Source organism: Mustela nivalis (assembly GCF_964662115.1).
Source record: "Mustela nivalis genome assembly, chromosome: 10".
NCBI classification, from domain to species: domain Eukaryota; kingdom Metazoa; phylum Chordata; class Mammalia; order Carnivora; family Mustelidae; genus Mustela; species Mustela nivalis.
In genome coordinates, this window is record NC_139029.1 from 11043231 (window position 1) to 11057798 (window position 14568).

General features: G+C 51.7%; 1 protein-coding gene across 2 annotated transcripts in view; it reads right to left on the reverse strand.

Annotated features, from left to right (window-relative positions):
* Positions 1–2618: 2618 nt before the first annotated feature.
* PADI2 (peptidyl arginine deiminase 2) overlaps positions 2619–14568 on the reverse strand; it is a 43176-nt gene continuing 31226 nt past the window's right edge. For both annotated transcript variants that reach the window (XM_082685556.1, XM_082685557.1), the window contains 6 exons: positions 12463–12614; positions 10529–10673; positions 9708–9801; positions 7898–7983; positions 6304–6432; positions 2619–5668 (listed from right to left, as the gene is read on the reverse strand). In XM_082685556.1, coding sequence (XP_082541682.1) covers positions 5435–5668; positions 6304–6432; positions 7898–7983; positions 9708–9801; positions 10529–10673; positions 12463–12614 — 840 coding nt within the window. In that variant the 3' untranslated portion in view covers positions 2619–5434. The remainder of the gene's footprint in view (positions 5669–6303; positions 6433–7897; positions 7984–9707; positions 9802–10528; positions 10674–12462; positions 12615–14568) is intronic.

The window sequence follows — 14568 nt, forward strand, 5'->3', positions numbered from 1 at the left end:
GTTGGGCTGATCTTTCTGCTTCCGTTGCTTAGCTGAACAGACGTTTCTTTCTTTCATTCAAAATGCAATTGGGGAGCCTGGGTGGCTCAGTTTGTGAGATGTCTGACTCCCGATTTCAGCTCAGGTCATGATCTCAGAGTTGTGGGATCGAACCTTGGGTGGAACTCTGTGCTCAGCTCAGAGTCTCCTTGTCCCTCTGCCTCTGCTCCTCCTCCCCGTGCGTTTGCTCTCTCTCAGATAAATAAATAAATAAATAAAATCTTGAAAAAAAAAAAAAAAGGTCTTTGCTGAGCGCTATGTGCTAGGAATTGCGGGAGGAAAGTAGAGTAAGCCTTATAACATTTCCAGTAGCAGGATAGTGTGTAAGGAGAGTTCCAGAATGCAAGTCAGAGACAGGTCCATAAAGTTCATCTGGAGGCATATCCACGATGGACAAAATGGGTCTTAGGTTATAGAGCATGAGGGGCCAAGGCACAAGCAGGCTTGACCTGAACCTGGTACTTTCTTTCCCGACTAGCTAGAGAAGCCCAGACCTTTGCTTTCTCAGCCATCAGGGCTCAAAAGGAGCCTGGGCTGCCCAGAGGTGAAGCTGAAATGGAAAGGCTGATTTCTCACAACAGCTAGCCTGGAGACAAGGCCGCAGAGCTGAGCTTTCTGCCTGGGCATGTCCTTATTCTGGCTGTCCAGCTGGTGGAAGAGATACCACGTGCTGTCATTTGATGTCACTCACTGTATTGAGTTACCAAAAACATTGCCCTCAGTCCCCTGGACCTGACGCCGCTTGGGTGAGGATCCTGGATATATCCCCCTGGGCAGGCAGAATTCATCCTTGGCTGCTCTTTTTATTTTGGGGGAGTGATCCCACTTACACAAGCTCTTGGCTCTACTGAGGTATGGATCAGGTCCCATCTGGAATGAAGAGGCTGAGATAATGGGGACCTTGACTCCACTCACCCAGGACTTGCAGACTACGTCTTGCAGGAAGATGCAGGGTTGAGTTGTGGAAGTGAGGCTGTTCTATTTTCCATGGGGCTGATGGGGATTCTCATCTTGACAGTGGGCAGAGGTGGCCTGCCCAAAGGTACTCCCCTTGCTGAGGGCAAGGCCAATTCTGGTAACATGGCAGCAGCCACAGCTCAGGCAAGAGGACCTTCTGGAGGAGCAAGGCTCTGCACACTGGGGCCAGGGAGGGCTGATGTCTATTTTATGCTTCTCTTTTCGGTATTATAATAATAAACTTCTGTTAGCCATTGCTATCAGACTAGCTGGACTCTGGGGATTTAAGGAATGTGCCTACTCTTATAATTGGGCTCAGCCTGGCAGAGAAGATTCTAGAATTGTGCTTTCAAACATGGGTGCTCCTTGTGGCTAATCTGGATGAAGATGTCGTATAAGTAGAAAATTTAAAATTACATGCATAGCTTGCATTACATTTTTGTTGGAAAGTGCTGTTCTAGAAGTCTAGAAGTCTCAGGGTGACTTCCAGCCATCCTGAGTTAGGTGAGTGGCCAAGATATGAAAGCACCACCAGGGCTGGGTTTAACACACCAACATCCCTTGGGGAGTCTCAGAAATTGGTGGATGTGGAAACCCCAGTGAAGATTGCCATTGCTGTGGCTTGGGCCACCTTAGTTGGGTATAAAAAGGAAGTGTGACCTCAGACAGCTGGACCTACAGGTTAAATCTGGGAGTATGAGAACTAGTGATTTCCATTTTGCAGTTGCTCCTTAAGATAGCTTCAACAAAACATCAGTCTAGAAGTCCAAGACGGGGCTGAGGGATGAGAAGCCCCCATGTCGATCCCAAAGAGCAGGGGAGTGGTTTCCAGGCTCGGGAAGGAACTAAGTGGCTTTATTTTTAGGGTTTCGGAGAGTTTGTTTACAAAGACCCTGTTAGACCGTGGCTGTGTAGTATGGATTTTTATACCAGGAGTCAAATCACAAATGTCCTCATGTAACAATTCCATATGATAAGAAAATGATATGGTCCAGAGTGGTAGACACTCTTGGTGCCCTACCAGGTCCTCTTCTGGTTGTGAGCCCATACCCCAGCTCCCATGAATTTGCTGCTAACTGCAGCTCTGATTGCTACTGGTACCCCCTTGCCCATTCAGAGAGCCAAAGTCCCCATAGCCAACAACTGACTAGAGCAGGTGTACAAAACTCTGCCTCCAGGTGGGACAGCTCGGAGCTGCACTTATGCTCCAGGGCTTTCCAGTGATCAGGCTGAGGCTATACCTCAAGTCACATTCTCATTTGGCTTCTTCCCCTTCCCTGTCCTGTTCCCTTCACTCCCTTCCTGGTTTTTCTTGGAGGCACTTAGTAAATAACAAATCACCTGTTCTCAGTTGCTCATTTCAAGATCTCCTTCTGCAGAACGCCACCAGAAAAACACAGCCAGACTTTATTGTGGGTATTGGTCTTGACCTTGGGGGTGGCCATGGAATACACATCCACTGAATGTGTGGGGGATTCCAAACCCTTGAGATACCTTTGATGAGCCCTGACCTTGTGCCCAGAAGAATAGTGGCTACAAGTCCAGAAGAGTGCCCCTGTCTGGCCTGCTTCACTCCAGGCCGTGTCCCCGAGGCAACAATGAACATCACACCAACACATGACTTCCCCTCTGATGGTTTATTTTATTGCTATTTAATTAGGCCCTTCCCCAAACATCTTTCGATCTCTGTCATGGCCTCTCGTCCAGAAAGTTGAAACTTCCCTGCTTCTTGCCATCTTCATGGCACCTCCCCTTCCCTCTTACATAAACTATTTCAAAATAAAGGTCGAAACAGGAACTTAGCTGAGTTTTGCAACACAGAACTGTATCTTAGGTCTACATTTATAGAAAGTTGGGGATGGGGAAGAGCAATGAGTTCATGGGGACTGGGGGAGCTGTGCACGCTGAGGGTAGTCACACGGGGTGGGAGGGGCAAGCAAGATGGGAATGGGTGTCTGAGTCCTGGGGGCTCCAGAATCATCAGAAATTACCAACTTACCGATGGGGAGAGCTTTAGAAAAATTTATAAACACACACTGTCTCCACATGGGAGATGCTCACTTCCCCTTAAAGGTAGGCTAGAAAAAAAAAATGAAAGAAAACCCCAAACCCCACATTAACCAAACACACACACACACACACACACACACACACACACACACACACACATGACAAACTCTAAGTCTCCAGATGGACACTTTCGAATAGGCACTTGGTGTTTTCAGCTCTGGGGTTGCAGAGGTCTGGGGCTGTGGCTCCCAAAGGCAGGGGCACAACAGCTTCTAAAGGCTCTGGGGTCTGATCTATGGGGTGGGTACTGGCCCAGCTGGGTGGAAAAGGAGGTCTGGTTGGAGAAGAACCCTCTACCTTCATCCAAAATTGTGACTTGCTGGAAGGTCTGTGCCCCCGGGTATTTCCTGAATATAGCGGGTTCCCACTTTGGAAGAGCGTATCACTGAAAGGGCAAATGTTGGCCCTTTAGATGTGGACATGGCATGTTGAGAACTGACCGGCTCCAGGAGGAAGGGACCAGGTCCAGCCTGCTAGGGATCACCACATCCTCAGAGCCCAGCACTGTGCCTGGCCCTTAGTAGACACACAAGAAACGTCTGCTGAATGCATGAATGAAATAACCCAAGAAGAAAATCCTGTTCTCGCAAGAATACAAATTTATAATGGTCTCATTGGCTATAAATTGGTTCTTTTTAACCCACAATGTGGGATTATAATTCACTTATTCTCCCGACATCAGCTGGCCCTCAAGGAACTTTTTTTAGTGGAAACTGAGTCTTTTGGGTTGGAGACAGGGAATTAATCTGGTTATGTGAAGATGAGAGGATGTTCAGCAAATGTGCTGGTGAACTTCCATGGGATAGACAGTCTGTGTCCAAGGCCACCTGCTGGCCCAGAACTGGCCGTTGGGCTGGGGGCCAGCCCAGGTCCTTAGATGTCGGGTCTAAGGTCTGGGGAGGATGGCGGGTCTTTAATTATAACCTGGGGCAGGTCTGAGCCTGGCTGGTGGCGAACCAGTCCCCATCTAGCTGCTTGGAGGGATAGGATCGGGAATAGGAAGTGGAGGCATGGGAGGAGGGAGGCCAGGGACTGCCCGGGGAATGGAGAACCAGGCAGGAGAAGGATAAGGCTGAGCCCAGACATCTATACCCACGGCACTCTCAGGTTCAAGGATGCTGGTTTGGGGGGAGCCTCACAAGCGTTTGGGAGAACCAGTGTCCAACAGAAAGATGAGGTATAAGGAGCATCTTGGAAATGGAGAGGTCTGAGAAAATCCACTTCTGGGGAAGGTTCTAAGCTAAATTATTGGACCCTCAGGGAATGGGGAAGCTAGTCAGGGATGTCTACACTGCAGAGAGGAAGCCAAGGGGTCTGAGAGAGGCCGGGAAGGAATGAATAATTGAGGGCAGCCCCCTGCACACTCCAAGGGAGTGGGAAACTTGAAATGATGACGGCAGTTCAAAGTACGTCTGGGGGTCCCAGGGTCCCTTTCCATGGGATCTGCCTTGACCTTCAGAGCATGGCTGCCAGAGCTGGTGATCCCAGAGCTTCTAGAACTTTCTCCCCTTCTCCCCTCCTTCAATTTTGGACAAGAGACTAAGCACTCTTTGGGGAATGGTTTGGGTACAGAGTTTTTGTTTCTTGGTTTTTCGTGTTAGGGCTATACAGAGGCTGGCCAAAGGCACAGCTCTTTTCAGGAAGTACCAAGTTGAGGTTCATCGGGGGTGACTTTGGTGGATGCTGGGGCCCTTCTGAGAGATGGCAAGGCACAGATGTCTCAGGTCCCTTCCCCTTTCCTGGAGGCCTGGTGGGGACAGTCTAGTCCTTGTCAAGTCCTCGTCAGGCAGGGGGAAGCTCTGGGGGGCGGTTCCAGGGGTCTAGAGAAGGAAGGAGGCGGGTGCCAAGGCCCCAGTTGTGTGTGTTTTCTCTTTTTGGTAATGCAAGTGCCTCACTTGGGCTTTGATTGCGAGGTATCCACTTCAAAGAAAGCCATCTCCAATAAGCATGTTTGTTGCCAGCCACAGGACTAGATAAAACGCCAGGCTTCCTCCTGCCCCAGGCTCCTTCGTTTTAGAAATCTTGGCTGGTTTCTAAAGCTGACCATTTGAGCCCCTCGATTTTCCTCATACCCCACTCCCCGCCAGTGGCAAAACCCCCGGCCCCCACCCTCCACTGCCCAAAAAGCAGAACCCCAGGCTTGGGCTGTCTCTCTCTCTCTGCGACTTTGCTGTGTGGCCCCAGGTGTGCCGTGCAATTTCCAGGTCCTGGAAATAATCATCCTTTTCTCCACCCTCCCCCCCAAAGTTTCCTGACCGTTATTGCTGAAGAACATCTTGCAATCATAAGAACCATGAGGGCTGGTCCCACCACAATCTTGGTTACTGATGGGCTGAGACCCGCACAGCACAGCCCCCGCCCCGGCCGCTCAGGGCACCATGTGCCACCACTTGAAGGAGAAGGGCTTCCTGCGGACGTTGGTGCCACAGTGCACCTCCCCTAGAAACTTGTGGTAGGCTGAGATGTCGTCCAAGAAGGTGCAGCAGAGGCCCAGGGGCTCCAGCAGGGAGCGCACGTGCGTCTCCAGGCAGCACACCTCCTCCACCTGGGGCCCGAATGGCTTAGGGATGCCCAGGTCCTTGTCCAGCACAATCATGTTCACCTGTGATGGGGCATGGGCAACAGCTCCCGTTTAATGAGCACCGACAACTCACGGGGCCCTGTTCCAAGCTCTTGGGCGTTCCTAACTCCCCTGTGACGTAGATGTTGTGATCATCCCCATTTTACAGATGAGAAAACTGAGGCACCGAGGGGGCCAAGCAGCTCCTATGTGGTAGAGCTGAAGTGGAAAACCAGGTGACCTACCTCCGCATGTATGCTGTGTACAGGTACCTGCACGTGGTTATACGTGTCTGTGTTGGTGTGTGCGTGCGTGCAAGTGTGTACCTGGGCATGTGTTCTAACCTCCCCCATCTCACAGAAGACTCTCCCCTAGGATGAAAAGCATCCTTCCTTTCTGTAAAGGCTTTTTTTTTAAACTTAGAAAGCACTTTGCTATCTGCTAAGGGAAAAGATATCCCAGGACCCCAGGGAGGCAGCTAGGATGAGCGTCTCACCCTTAGGAGGGAATGCAGCCCAGTGAGGACGAGGGCCCTGGGGCGGGTGGGCGAGGACGCCCAGCAGTTCAGCCAGGACGGGCACCTGGACCTCCTGAGGGAACAGCCTCAGCTAAGGGGTCCTTCTGATCTGGCTGCTCCTCAGCGGCCTGGGTGAAGTCTGGGGTCCCGAGTGCCTCACCATGTTTGGGAAGAAGGCTCTGGCCTGGCGGTCCTCGTCCATCTTGAACAGGGCGGGCAGATCGATGATGTCCTGCTCCGTCAGCCCCAGCTCCTTCTTGAGGATGTCACGGTTCCAGTCCAGGCAACGCTGGGGGAGAGGGGGCGGAGAGCAGGCGAGTGAGGGGACACTCCTGTCGCTTTGTCCACCCTGCTCCTGTCTCTGGCAGCAGCAGACCCTGGGCCCCAGCATGCCAGAGAGGTTTCCAGTGCTCACCTCCGCCCCCTGCCACCTCTCCAGTGCCCCTCCCATCAGGGTCCGGTGACAGGGGTGACAGAGAGAGCAGGACAGAAGATCACAGAAATCATGCTGTTAGACAGAAATGGGACGGGGACTCAGAAGGTCAATCTGTTCATGGCAAACTTCTGGAGACTCTGATCCCCTAAAATAAATAAAAATCCAGGGCATATACCGACACTTAATTTTTCTAGAGGGCAGGTCTGTAGCTTGAGTCATATTATTTTATTTTAATTAATTAATTTTAAAAAATTTATTTACTTGACAGAGAGAGAGCACAAGTAGGCAGAGGGAGAGGGAGAAGCAGACTCCCCGCTGAGCAAGGAGTCTGATGCAGGGCTCGACCCCAGAACACTGGGATCATAACCTTAGCCGAAGGCAGACTCTTTTTTTTTTTTTTTTAAGATTTTATTTATTTATTTGATAGACAGAGATCACAAGTAGGCAGAGAGGCAGGCAGAGAGGAGGGGGGTGGAGAAGCAGGATCCCGCTGATCAGAGAGCCCGATGTGGGACTCGATCCCAGGACCCTGGGATCATGACCTGGGCTGAAGGCAGAGGCTTTAATCCACCGAGCCACCCAGGCGCCCCTGAAGGCAGACTCTTTTTTTTTTTTTTTTAAATATTTTATTTATTTATTTGACAGAGAGAGATCACAAGTAGGCAGAGAGGCAGGCAGAGAGAGAGGAAGGGAAGCAGGCTCTCCGCTGAGCAGAGAACCCGATGCGGGACTCGATCCCAGGACCCTGAGATCATGACCTGAGCCGAAGGCAGCGGCTTAACCCACTGAGCCACCCAGGCGCCCCTGAAGGCAGACTCTTAACGACTAAACCACCCAGGTGCCCCTAATTAATTTATTTTTTAAGTAGACTCCATGCTGGGCATGGAGCCCCTCGTGGGGCTTGAACTCATGAACCTGAGATCAAGACCTGAGCTGAAATCAAGAGTCGGATGCTTCACTGACTGAGTCACCCAGGTGCTCTCACATCATAGTTTAAAGGGCTGTGTCTCCCCCAGATGTCTCGGGCTCTAGCCTTATAGAGCCGTTGGCTCTTTGGCACGGCCTGCTATGCTCTCCTTCCCTGGTCTCCTGGCTGCTTCTGACCTCTGTTGACCTGCACACCCTGCCTTTGCCCCACCATTTAGCTCCCGGCTTTACACGGGGGTGAAGGAAGGAGGCTGAACCAAATGCTCATGGAGGCCCTTCCCTCTGTCATGGGCCATGACCCCTTGGTCATTCCCTCTAGAAGCCGTGAGGATGTGAGTGGTGTCACTGGGCACAACCCTGTCCCTTCTAGGGCTCCCTGTTCTGCTCTTACCTGGAAGTACAGGTTTTCTTGCACGAGGCTCTCGTTGGAAAGAATCTTGTTGATGGTGATTCTCTTGCTGCTCATACCGCCCAGGCCTGTGGAAGTCAGAGGTCACAGGGGACAGTCTAGCCTCAGGTACCCAGCCTGCATTCTCCCCTCTATCAAGCCCCCAGGTTTTGGGCTAATTGCGGGGAGGAGGGAGATGGAGCCAGGACAGGCTGAGACCCAGGAGGGCCAGCCCCGGGAACCCAGGCCCCTCTGCCAGGGCGGCTGTGTGTCTTGGGCCAGAGACCAGGTGGTGGCATCTTGCTCTCTTTCTGGCCAGAGGGTGGGGTAGCACAAGTACCTGGGCCTCCCAGGAGCCTGCTTCTAAGGACAAGCAGCTGACCAGGGGTGGGGTGGCAGAGCAGGTACCCCGAGGTCACCCTTCCTGTTTTCCAGAACTGCCTCATGCTCAGCCCCTGCCCTGGTCGCTGCTGCACCTGCCTCCTTCCTGGTCCACACCTGGCTTTTGGTCTGATTAGCAATTCCTAACCCTCATCCAGCCCCTCCTGTGTGACAGGCACTCTTCTAGATATTTTACAGGGATTAACTCAGGAATCATCCCTACATTTCTATGAGGTAGCTGCTAGCATTAAAGATGAGTAAACGGAGGCACAGCGAAGTTCAATGACTTGTCCAAGGTCTTACAGCTAGTAGCAGAGCCCACATGCAGACCAGACAGTCGGATTTCAGAGCCTAAGCTATTAATCATAATTCTTCTCCTTCTCCTCCTCCCCTTCCTCCTCTTCTACCTCCTCCTTTTTTTCCATTTTGCCTGATCTGGAAAGAGTTTGCTGGTCCATTGCCCTTCCCAGTCCTGCAGGGTGTCAGTGGCAAAGAGACTGGGGCTGTCACGCCCCTGCTGTTCCATGCCCCACTTGAACCTATCTCTACAAAGAGAAGGGTTTCTATATCCTATGCGTAGCTTTAGAGTATGTTTAATATATAAAGGGGCCTCCAGAAAATCCAGACTCATGCCTGCTAATCCAAAGAAAAGACTTCCCATCAGCGGGGAATCAAAAAAGGACAGAGGGCTTAAACTGACCTCCTCTGCTCTAGACACCAAAAACTATTAGGAACACTGCCTTCGGATTCAGCAGGCAGGGATGCATGTAAGTATCAGCCAGCCTTAGTAATGGGACTTTGGGGAGTAGGCAGGTTGGAGATACCAACCTGAAAAGTGACATAAAATAATTTAAGAAAAACATGTAAGGAAGAAATTGTCACGGCCTCTCTAACCCGGCTCACCGTCTCCGTCTGATCAGCTTCCCCTCTTTCCGTGGTTCATTTAAGAGCACACCTAATCCCCGTCTCCATCTGGCCCAGTGAAGGGAATGTCTACACGAAGCAGGTAATTTCTCACTCTGGGACTGACAGTGGTGATGTCTGCTTCTAGCTCATGTCTATGTACGCTCCCTTTTCTTCCTGTCCCTAAACTGCGTTGTGTCTGTTTTTCTCTATCTCCTTTTCAAGCTCCTTGAATACAGATCACATGTCAATTAACTCTCTTTTGTGTCTGGTGCCATTGGGTCCTGGAGAAGCATTTGGCCCCGCTGCTGATAATGAGGAGCGGTGGGTGGCTCGATGGTCCGGCTGACCACGGCGAGGGTCACTAGAGGCCACCGCTGCTTCCCACCACAGTGAGCTCACAGGCTGGAGTGGGCCAGGAACCCAGGGAAGGGGAGTTGGATGCTCAGGAGCAAAGCGATCCCCCGCCCCATCCTCCCAAGCATCCCTCTGGGGGCTCAGCTACCCACCCCCTGCCAAGGTCACTCACCTTTAAACATGACGGCCTCCCCGTGGCCCTTCTTCTGCTTCTCTCGAAAGAGCTTGTAGCAGGCTGCGGTACTGGCCATGAGCATTCGGAATTCCTGCGAGAGGACGTCCAGAGGGACCGTGTCAGCAGCGGGGAAGGGACCAGGGACTCGGAGCCCTGTCTGCCTGTGGTCTCAGGCCTCCCAGTGTTGAGGGGCAAGGAGGCCTGGCCGGGCTTTCTCTCTTTTGGGGGAATACTTTTTGCCCTTCCTGCTATAGAAATTCCTCCACCTCAGCAATGACCTCACGTCAAAGCTCAGAGTCCAGAATGTCTTCGGACAGGGTGGAACTGCATCTCCAAGGGGCTAAGAGGACAGGCCATTTACACGACATTTCCAGGGTATGAAGTTGCAGCCATTTCTTTCACATCAGAAAATGAAAAAGCCCTAGGCCCATACCCCAGAGCTCTCTAGAGCATCACAGCAAATACAGTAGCCACGAGCCCCGTGATTATTGGACTCCTGAATTGTGGCTAATCTGAATTGAGATGTGTGGTTAAGAGTAAAACACGCACCAGATTTTGAAGACTTGGTATGGATCAAAGAACGTAAAATCTCTCATTTATATTTGTACATTGATGACCTGTTGCAATGCTAGTATTTTGGTATATCGGATTAAACATTTACGCGCCACAGCGACAACAGGCAAACCGACTTGAGCCTACTTCCTTCTTCCTTTATGCATGTAGTCCACTACCTGTAGATCCTGGCCCCTGCTAACAAGAGCTGGTAGTACATGGGTTCGCCATCACCCTATTCACTCTAGACTCAGGGACTAGCTCACCTTTTTGCCCGGGATGGGGACGAAGGTCATGAACTCATCCACATGGCCCACAGTCAGCCAGTCTGAGTAGAGTTCCACGGGCGCCTGCACCTGCTGGGCCTGCAGGAAGTCCCGCACCACCTTGGTCATCCTCCGACCGCCGGACCTGGGGGTAGGGGTGGGGAGGAGGCCACTCTTCAGATCTCCCACTGTACCTGCCTCACCAGAGGGTCTGCAGCAGTTCAGCCTCTGCAACCCAGCCTGTATCCTAGGTGGCATCAGCAAAAGTCAGGGAAAAGAGCCTGAACCACAGGGCGGAGAGATCCTGGTGCAGGCAAGAAGGCATTTGAGCCCAAGGGGGAAAAATGGAGGCATAAGCTGGAGCCATGGTCTGTATGAATGGCATGGAGCCCAGCCTTCGGCTTTTTCAGATCCTGAGGGTATCAGTTGACATAAAGAGACCATCTTCTGTGCTCAGTGGCCCTGCCTGGACTGCTGGAGGGGGCTAGGGCACAGGTATGGTTCCAAAATCTGCCCGAGCCCATATGCCTCTTTATTACATTAACTTCCACCTTTAATCAGTTTAAGTGACACCTCTTCCAGGAAGTCCTTCCTGACTTTTAGACTCTCTGAGGTCTTCGATCTCCCTAGTGCCCTTAGACTATTACTCAAGGCCCTCCCAGTGGCCAAGAAATTCCTCTCTGATTTGGTCCCTGCCTGGACCTGCTGCCACCTCTCCCTTCCTCCTTGTTCTACTTCCTACGTGTTAGCTAGCCCTTCAAAGTCTTTGCCCTTGCTGTTCCGTCTATATGAAATGCCTTTCCCTCTGATCTTCCCATGGCTGCTCCCTTCTCATACAAGTCTCAATTCCCAAGTCATTTCCTTAAAACCACAAAAACTAAAGTGCACCTGCCCCATCACTCTTTGCCATGGAACCCTATTTTACCTTCTTCATTGCAACTTATTAGCATCCAGAAGCGTCTCATTTGCTGGCTTCCATGTTGATTTTCTGTACTCCTCCCACTGTGATTGAAAATTTCCCAAGATCTGGGGCTTTGCCTGCTTGGGTCACTGATGTATCCCTAGAGCCCAGAGCAGTGCCTGACAGAGAAGGTCCTCAATAAATATTTGTCTCTATTTGGGTTCCCCGGCTCCCTTTCTTTCTATCATCTACATGGTCATCCCCCTGCCCCTGACTGTTTCATGTCTGTGATCTCCACTGTTTCCTTGAAGGTGGGGGCTGGACTTCAGGTTTAGAATGCCATGGCTCACACTTGGCACTTGGCTAGGGCATGGAAAATACCAGAGGAATGGATGAATGGAGGGAGGAGAGGCGGTGGGCAAACAGGCACTGGCCTCCTCCCAGAAGGTAGAGTATCCCCTGTTGTAGCTCACAGGGACTTGGTGCCCAAATCCTGGCTGATCTCATGTGTGCAGGTTGTTGGCAGCCCTTTTGTGAAATGAGGACCCATAGTATTCAGTCTTCCTAGTGACTGTCCTGACCAAAGAAGAATCTGCCTTTTTATTGGGAAGTGGGTCACCTGGGGGAGGGAGTGACAGGGTTGTGGACAGGCCCAAGATCCAAGTAGTCACACTTTGGGGCAGGGCCATGTCTTCTCATCCCTCTTTGGTGTATGGGCAACCCCAAGAACTTGTGGCTACCTTCCCACTCAGCCTCTTTCAGTTACCTTTTATGCACTCCTTCATCCCTTCCTTTCATGGTTTATAATCTCATTATACAACCTCCCATTTTGGGAAGAGTTATTTAGCTTTATATTAGATCCTAAGTCATACGAAGATATAAAGGCTAACTTGGTTTTATTTCTAAGAGTCGTGGAAGGGGTTCATTCTCCCAGATAATCTCTCCACGTGTGAACAGCCCAGGCTACTTCTAAAGAGAAAGAGTAACATCTCTCCACCCCCCCAACCCTGAGCCCCACCCTCAACTCTCTTACAGAGGAAAGCTGCTCCCGATGAGAATCCGGCCCAGGGGGTAGGCCTTGCCGTTCACAGTCACTGGTGGACTGACCTCCAGGTTCCCAAAGGAATCAAGGCTGGTGACAGGCTCGAAGAGGGGCTCCCGGGTCACGTAGCCAAAATCTGGGCCCTGGGCAGGGAGCACACACCCATCATTAGTCTCCTGTAGCCAGAGGTCCTTAACCCCAGCTCAGCTAGCCAAGGAGGACTACTGTTTCACTACCTTTGGGCTGGCACTGTGGGCACTTGGTTTCTAGTGGTCTTCTTAGTCCCACTGAAGAGCAGGGGGCAAGACACAGGGAGGCTGAGTTTGTGGGCAGGCTGGCTGAGGGTGGGCCTGCCTGATGGTATATAAGTACGTATTAGTGCATGTGTGCACTGGGTCTCATTATGCGTCTCTGTTTCTGGACACAGAGACACACTGGTGACTTCAGGGCTGGTTCTCATTTTGTGCCGTTGACATCCCTGTTTATCTCTTTATTTATCTGACCCTCAGTTTCCCCATCTGTAGGAGAGGAGCCAGATTCCCCATCTGTAAAAGAAGGAGGCCTGTAGGTTCTATTGTTGTGCCCAGAGACTTGCTGCCCTCTCCCTGGAAAGAGGATTTTGCATCCTGAGCCATGGCTGGTATGCATGGCAGTATCTCCCGGCGGAAGGAACAGAATTCCACACCCAGCATTGGACTCAGTCACGTGACTGGCTTTGGCCAGTGAAATGTGAGCCGAAGTGACGCATGCCCGTTCAGAGCATAAGGCCAAATCATTCTCTGCTCCTTGTGCTAGGAGAACGGCGTTTCCCAGGATAGCATTGCACCTGCAGCCGGGGCTATGGAATGGAAAAGGCACTCAGAAGCAGGGCTGCAGAACACCAACCAGGCATCTGTGCAAGATGCAGCAAGAAATGGACCTCTGCTGTTGTCAGCCCCTACAGTTTGGGGGCTGTTTGTCCCTGCAGCCTTACCTAGGAACATCTGACCGATTCAAGCAAGTATCGCAGATGTGTAACATATAGACCAACCCATTCCTCTCCCCTGAGCCTAGAGACAGCCTCAGAATCCTTTTTCGAACAGAGCTCCAGGAAACGAGAGCTGGTGCACAATATAACCCCAGGGACCCTTGAATTTAAGGTTCCTTTCAGGACTTTTTGATGAAACAGTAGGGCCCTTGCTTGGGAACTTGTACTGGGGCTAGAACGAAGCTTGCCTGACAAAACTTCTTGGTAAAAAAATCCCCTGGGGTGGGAAGATGTGGCTTATCCTCACCCAGCTGAGAGGCTCAAGGGACAGCCATGCCCAATGGCGTGGATGTCTACAGCTTAGCGCTTTCTCACCCGGGAGCCCCAGATGGCAAGGTGTGCATTGCCGGAAGCTGGGGCAGCTGGGCTTTAGGGCACACGTAGGCAGGCAGGCACGCAGCACAAAGCCGAGCTTGGCCCAGGTCCCCAGGAACAATGCAGCCGTTGACCTTGGCACCAAGCCAGCCTGGAACATTAAAGGAAGGTGACAGCCTGGGAAGACCGTGAGGGCAGGAGCTGGGAGGCCGTGGTTCTCAGGCCTGTGGCCACTGCTGCTGAAGACCAGCTTGACTCTACCCCTCCCAGTGTGGGAAGAAGCGGACAGTCCTCACCAAGGACAACGTTCAGGGCTGTGGGATGACAACCAGAAGGTAAGCTAATAAGGAACATTTTATTAGGAGTAGGAGGATGCCTTCTAGTTGCCTTCAATCTTCACAATGATTCTGTGAGAGGAATGCCATTTCTAGCCCCATTTACAGATGAGCAAACTGAGGCTTGACGAGGTTCAGCTGCTTGCCTCAGGTCAAGGAGTGGGACAAGATGCCAGGCCAGGCTCTAGCACCGTCTCCCTATGGTGAGGGCCCTAGGTTAAGTTCTCAAGAAGTAGAGGTGAGCCTGTGAATGTTTCCAACTCGAGCGGAAGCTGTCCCATGTGCGACCTTGGGAAGAGCCCCTGATCTATCCCAGTCTCTGCTCCGTGCTCTGTCCTCGCCTCCCCTGCCTGTTCAAGGTGGAAGGTGAGGACAAAAGAAGGAGGTTTGGTTCTGCCCTCACTCCACCAGTGGCTAAGG